Raw genomic sequence first — 7,170 nt, forward strand, 5'->3', positions numbered from 1 at the left:
AAACTTTCTTGAAACAATAACTATATATTTTTTAATGCAATACGCAAAATATTGTATTATTCTATGCAATGGTATTTTATTCTGTTCTTCACATTTCTTTGCGATCAGCTCTGTATTTGTTTTCATTTTAGAAAAAAAGTCTAAATGTAATAGAATTTTAAATTATTTAGTAGTATTAGCCTATTAGTAGTATATCATTACTATTATTATTCGTCATTGTTATTAATATTTATCACTACTACTAGGCTATAGTATCTATCTATCTATATATAGTATACTATTGCTATTATTATTATTATTATTGTTATTATTATTATTATTATTTTACAATGTATGTGTAGAATAACAAATTAATCATTTATAAACCAGGCACTTAGATTTTATGCTACTTTTTTTTTTTTTTTGAGTAAAAAAAGAATGCTCTTTATTTTTAGGCAGCGACATACAGCACCATTTGTTGTGCGCTGCGTTGTACGGACAAAACGCGTTTTTCCAAATGTCGTTGTCCAAGGGATCGTTCAGAAGAAGATCTCAATCGTTTGGCTTTCACATTGAAATTCATCAGCGAAGGCCCTCTCAGCGGACCCCAGTCCTCCAGGGGCCACACTTTCACATCACTGTCAACTCCTGCCTTTGACTGCGTGTTTTTGCCCTTTTATCTCGACCAACTAATTCTCTTGCCCTTTTCACTTAGAGACGCGCCCCGGTGAAAAAGCCTCCGAGTGCAGAGGAGCTCCAGAAACTGAGGGGTCTGTGTCAAGATGAACATTTCAAATGATCTCGCCTTCTACCATATAAGCTGTCTGCAGAGCTCAAGTGTTGGGTCAGGGTAAAGGATTTGGCGCTTCGATAATATTATCAGAGGCAGAGAAAGAGAGAGTAGAAATCGATAGAGTGAAGTGAATGATGACTGAAAACATCCCAATTACAGGCTGGTTATGGCGGGTTAATGGGGCTCATCCAGCGCTGTCTTATGGCTCCTGAGGGCCTCATCTCTCCCATCAGAGGACGGGAGAGAATGATAAACAGTTATTGAGGGATTATTACAAAGCCAAACACAGTGAACACGAAACAATCACTTCTGAGAACAGCGTGTACATTATTTAGAGAGGACAGTCGGCCCATTCATATTGTGATGCCATTACTTTGGCCTAATTATTTCAAATTTAAAATGCAAATTACTTTTACATTTTCAAAAGCCGACCTTCTTTTTTTTTAACCAAAATGTATGCATATGTAGTTGTAGGCCTATATTTTATGATGCAAATGATAAATTACAGGATAAAATATCGCGCAATTTTTAGTGACAAATAAATAAATAAAAAATAATGCATATAGTCAAATAAGATGCATTTATTGAAGCCAGCAGGTGAAGCTCATCGCTTTCGCGGGTGTTCAGCACCAGGGACAGCGACTCTGATCGATACACAGAACAAAAGCTGCGAAAAATCCTCCGTTTATTATAGTGAGCAGATTTCAACATTCCCCGTTTCGAGGAGATCTGTGCATTTGTGCGATGCTTTCTTAACAGTGACACTTGTGAGTCGTTGCAACAAGGTCCGAGTTCGTCTGAAAGAATGATCAATAAAAACTAGCAACATATGCATGCCAAAGAAACGATAAAAGCTGGAACAAAACTAGGCTGTAAACTTTTTTTCAGTCTTTCAGAACATAAACTTCCAGTTAATTTACATAATCTGAACGTGCCTCAACCAAACCGATAAATATATATAAACCAACCCCTCGCCAGTGAGATGTCAACACAGCAATAAATACATACATTTCCCCATGATTTTATGTAACAGAACGTATTTTGGGCCCATCATCGATTCGCAGTCTGACATTTGTTTGTGAACTGAAAGCGTAAACAGCTATTCCAAACAGTCTTTTCGAGAGTCGTTTTGGTGTGCTAGGAACAGAATATTTTATTCACCCCCTTTGGAAATGGCATACTGTCCTTGCTGGCCTCTTGCTGCTGTGTTTTTATCACATTATTGGAGCGTCCAAGGGCTCCAGTCTCTAAGATCGACCCTTTGGTCGAGGTGGTCCAAGAAACCGTAGTGTTCGTCTGTGCTTGGTTCAAGGAGCTGTGTCTAAACAAGGGGTCGTGAAAAACTCCGTCTACCCAGTTTCTGAGAGTCGTGACAGGTGAGTCCTGCTGTCTCTCCAGGCCGCTGACAGGTGAGGAGTCTGAGGGCGATGGCTGACACCGAAGCATACACGAGGAGTACTCTGTGGCGGTCTGTGCCAGAGACCAGATGCGGGGTTTGCTGTCCAGTAACGCATGGCCCTGCTGCTGGAAGCACGGTTTGCTGTTCCGAAGCTCGCAGTCTTCCGCGGTGCTTTTCAGGCCGCTTTTGGCTTCGAGCAGACCGGGAATGGAGAGCTTTGGCGAAGGCTCTTTGAGGCGGTCGTCGGTGGTCGCCATGTGCGCGTTCATGTGAAAGCGGTGCTTGAGTTCACACTCGGAGCTCTCAGACTCGATGGTTTCAAAGTCGTCCAAGTCACTCAGCTGGAGATCCTTGTCTTCTCGACTTTTGCTCTCTGTTCAGAAATAGTGATGGAGTAAGTGGAGAGCGAGAGAAAACAAAATATACAAGCCTGAGAATTATTGAGAACGTGAAACTAGTTTTCATTAATATAACTAAATACATCTACATTATAAAATGGGTCACAAATGTGACCCTGGACCACAAAACCAGTCATAACGGGCAAATTGAGATTTATACATAAGCTGAATAAATAAGGTTTCCATTGATGCGTGGTTTGTTTAGATAGGACAATGTTTCTGGAATCTGAGGGTGCAAAAAAAAAAACAAAATATTGACAAAACCACCTTTTAAAGTTGTTCAAATGAAGTTCTTAGCAATGCATATTAGCCTTCTAATCAAAAAATTAAGTTTTGATATATTTACGGTAGGAAATTTACAAAATATCTTCATTGAACATGATTTTTGATTTTTGGCATAAAAGAAAAATGTATAATTTTGACCCATACAATGTATTGTTGGCTATTGCTACAGATATGCCTGTGCTACTCATGACTGCTTTTGTGCTGCAGGGACACATATAGTAAGTTATTGTACAATAAAATAGTTAGCAATATAATAGTTAGCAATGACAACTGCCTCGGCGAGCCTTTCACCAGACCTTTAAAAGTTTGCGCTTTCCAGGACCATCCTTGAGAACTCAGATAGCTCAGTGCTGGAGTGTAATTTATTTATTTTTAAATAAAAACATAAAATATGTTTTAAAAAATAGGGTAAATAGGCCTAAACATAACCCGTTGAGATAGGATAGGATTGTGAAGTACGGAATGGAGCTGACCGTCATCGTTGGCTTCTCTTTTGATTTGATCTTCTTGTGAGCCATCCTCCTCATCCTCATCATCATCGTACTTCTTATCGTCTGAGCCCTTGTTTCTCGGTGGCCATGTCATCTTGTTCTCCTTCTTGAGTCTTCTTCTGGCGTTGGCGAACCAGGTGGACACCTGCGTGAGGGTCATCTTGGTGATGATGGCCAGCATGATCTTCTCTCCTTTGGTGGGATAGGGGTTCTTCCTGTGCTCCTGGAGCCACGCTTTTAGCGTGCTTGTCGTCTCGCGCGTGGCGTTCTTCCTTCTGGTTCCTCCCTCCATAGACCCGTATCTGTGGCAGGAGAGAAAGGCGTGGTGGGAAAAGTTTTGCAGTGCAACATAGAAATGCACAGACTTTTATTTCCTTAAGGCCTATAAACTTTCTCGCATTTCGTTTTTAACAGAGCGAACAAATTGCTTGATCGAGTGCACCGGCCCATATCTGTCCATTAAAGCACTTCAGGGGAAACCCTGAAGGCCAAACATGATATAACATCAAATATACATCAAAGACAGTGACCTGAAATTCAAGGGAAATTCTGTTATTGCGTTAATTTCCTAGGTGAAAAAAAAGTGTGCGCTAATTATTGCATCTATAAGTTGAGCGCTGCCTATGAAATTGATCTAAATGAACCGAGTCATGTTAATTGTCGATCAGAAGACTCTTAATGAAGGCCGCTATTCAATACCTGTCATACTGGTACTGTCCCAGGGTGGGATCATATGGGTAATATGCGGCAGCCTGTGTTATACCCGCATGCGCAGACGCACTTCCATCTTTGGCATCAAACGTTCCCTGGAAATAAATACAAGAGCTGTCAGCAATTAAACTTTACATTTATCATGTTTGTTAATATAACCAGTGAAAATGTCTATTTTGAAGAACATTTTAAAAACCTTTTTCCACTATAAAGAACCTTTTTTTTTTTTTTTTTTTTTTTTGCATTTGAAAGGTTCCATGGATGTTAAATGTTCTTCATGGAACCATCAGTGCCAATAAATAACCTTTATTTTTAAGAGTGAACATACAAATTAATATACGGTTCGTCAATGTTTTTATTTGAGAAACTTTAATTTTTCTTAGATATAGGAATGCATATAGAGTTTTGGTGATCTAAACATAATGACTCACTGCCAGAACGCATGCCATTATTATAATTTATAATCGCGCATGTTCTAAACTCACCAAAGAATAGAAAGCTGACGCGTCAGCGCCGTAGGCAACATAGTTCCCGTAGCCCTGGCCGCCGGTGTAGGGGCTCCCGTAGACCCCCAGCGCGGCGGCGGAGCTCAGCTCGTGTCTGGCGGTGGCCAGCAGTCTGCTCTCGTACACCGGACAGTAAACGGGCGTCTGCGCCGACGAATCCGAGATGGACCTGGTGCTCGACTCGCAGCAAGATGTCAGAGAGTTGGTGGTCATGAGGAACTGGAACATTTAGGAAATGTCACAGCATGAATAAAACACCAACCTGCAAACATGTACGAGTTTGCAAAACCGTGTAAATGCAGTGAAAGTTGTTTTTGTTTTTTTGGCAGTGGCCGCCGTCAGCCCCCACAGGACGATGCACTTTTTGGATCACGGCCAAAAAACAACTGTTGTCGTCCTTCCCTCTGTCACTTTTGCATTCGTCTGCGGCTCGAACGCGCGTTTGTAGATTTGTAAAATGATAAGCGCAGAGGGAAGCCCTGCGCAGAACCCCGATTAAATCTGTATCGCCTTCAAACCCGCAGCGCGGCCGAGCGCCTTTCCCCTTTTCAAAATCTGAATCAGTGCAAGAATAAGCGCTTGACTCTTACCTGAGGTGCAGAAGAGTAAGGATATCCGAACTGAGGATAGGACATTGTAGAGTGATCCCCGTGTGCCGGAACGCAGGAGAGACTGCAGGTCTGCTGTGTTTCACTGTACCGATTGATTGGTAAAGCATAAAGCTGCCGGACGCTTATAGGGCGAAGCGCAATACTACCATGTTAAATTTGCTTAAACGCCTTCCTGAGAGTGTTCTGCAGATGGATGCTCTCCTATCGCTCTATTAAACTTCTACAACGCAGCCGCGCGCATCGTGAAGCATTTGGCGAATTGCCGTCTTTGATGTCAGAAATACATATTTTGCGTTATAAAAACTAGTATTAAACACGTCAGCCCAGATGCGGGTTGTTTTAAACGCCGGTGGCTCTGACGTCAGAAGAAACCCAGTCAAAATGACCAGACTCTAACTTTAATATGCATTTCTCTGGATAAAAATCCCAACGAGTGACAGAGGGGTGGGGGTGAATTTTTAAGGCACAATGGACTTGTAATTGAGCTTATCAATTAAACCGAGTTTTGGAAAAGAGGTTGCACTTCTATACACTCTTTAAAATAAAGGTGCTTCACGATGCCATAAGAGAATCTTTTTCTCTAAATGGTTCCATAAGAAACCTTTAACATCAGAATATAAAAAGGTAAGAAAGTGACTGTTCTTTAAAGAACCGTTGACTGAATAGTTATTTGTGGAACCAAAAATGGTCCTTCTATGGCATCGCTTGAATAACCTTTAGAAGCACCTTTATTTTTAAGAGTGTTGTCTGACGATCAGACCGTATCTTTTGTTATATCGCTCTTGCAGCGCCTTTTTATCTCAGTTTAATCAGGAATTAAAGACATGATCCAATGTTTTTGCCTGCATTAACAAACACCTGTACTTTTTACCTGTTTGGGGGGGGGGGGGGGGGGGGGGTGAAAAAGAAGGAAAGTAACAATTTTGATTTAGAAATCATAAATCATATCTAGTACACTATCTGCTGCAATCGTGGATTAGACGCAAATAAGATATTAATTCGAATTAATATGCATTTAGTTTCATAAACAAAAGCCTGAAACTGTCAGGGTTCTTGGCACAGCAGATACTAGAGAGAGACCCAGATGCAGAATTATCAAGGGAGTGACATTTATTGACAAGATTTAAATAAACAGGGCTGAAGTGAGTCCAAACAATAGAAGAGGGCAGTCCGCTGGAAAACAGGAGGATGACCGAAGTCAGACCTGGACCAAGCTAGGCTAGAGAGCAAAGGAGATCACCAGTCAATGATATCAATGGAGATCAGGCAGCAGCTTGGGTAACCAGTGATTGACACTTAGAGCTGTAGTGAACCCAGTCCAATCAGCTAACCAGTTCTTGAGAACAGCAGCCAGGGCTTGATACTTTGAGCTGTAGTGAAACCAGTCCAGTCAGATAGCCAGGTCTTGAGAACGGCAGCCCGGGGGAATCAGGACACAGAACAGGAACAAACACTAAACAAGACAAGACCACAAGACAAAACAACAAGCAACAAAATAAAACATGACTACATGCTATGACTAAAAAGGAAAAACCAAAATCAAACTGCTGCGAGCAAATAAACCAAAAGAACCAAAAAGCAAATTCCAGGAATCTAACTGGAATATAAACTGGCTAAGACGAAAATCAAAATAAGGAAAAGCCAAACTAGAGGCTAAAGAAAACTAGAACAAAATTAAAAAAAACAGGAACTAGACTAGAGCAAAATAACAAAAGCAAAGGAATCTTGATAAACCTCAAGAGAACCAATGCAAGCTAGACAGATAAGGAGAGCAAAAAAACAACACTACTCAATACGACTAGTAGACTGACAATAAATTCTCTTTCACACAAGGAACTCACGCAACGAACCAGCAGAGACATGAGGGAAAGGAGTACAATATAAAGGAGCAGAGCACATGAGGATCAGGTGGACACAATCACGTAAACGAGGACTAGACAAGGACTAAACAAGGGGGCGTGACCATGGGAAACAGGGAGGTTGGACCAGAGGAGCAT

The 7,170-nt window shown here is 41.2% G+C and overlaps 1 protein-coding gene across 1 annotated transcript; it reads right to left on the reverse strand.

Moving 5' to 3' along the window:
- Positions 1 to 1,335: 1,335 nt before the first annotated feature.
- Positions 1,336 to 5,484, reverse strand: LOC306886896 (iroquois-class homeodomain protein irx-4-B-like). Its single transcript, XM_079444258.1, has 5 exons — positions 5,153 to 5,484; positions 4,542 to 4,781; positions 4,045 to 4,151; positions 3,328 to 3,647; positions 1,336 to 2,544 (listed from the first exon to the last, which is right to left on the reverse strand). Exons 1-5 carry the CDS (start codon positions 5,195 to 5,197, stop codon positions 1,910 to 1,912), a joined length of 1,347 nt encoding a protein of 448 aa, XP_079300384.1. The 5' UTR covers positions 5,198 to 5,484; the 3' UTR covers positions 1,336 to 1,909.
- Between the last annotated feature and the right edge of the window lie 1,686 nt (positions 5,485 to 7,170).

The sequence above is a fragment of the Barbus barbus genome (genome assembly GCF_936440315.1).
Source record: "Barbus barbus genome assembly, chromosome: 21".
NCBI classification, from domain to species: Eukaryota; Metazoa; Chordata; class Actinopteri; order Cypriniformes; family Cyprinidae; genus Barbus; species Barbus barbus.

Excerpts from the sequence above, each read along its gene's own strand:
- LOC306886896 (XM_079444258.1), bottom strand. The coding sequence starts at position 5,197 with ATGTCCTATCCTCAGTTCGGATATCCTTACTCTTCTGCACCTCAG. Across the intron at positions 4,152-4,541 it reads CGTCAGCTTTCTATTCTTTG|GGAACGTTTGATGCCAAAGA; the intron begins GTGAGTTTAGAA and ends ATTTATTTCCAG. Across the intron at positions 2,545-3,327 it reads AAGAGAAGCCAACGATGACG|AGAGCAAAAGTCGAGAAGAC; the intron begins GTCAGCTCCATT and ends ATTTCTGAACAG.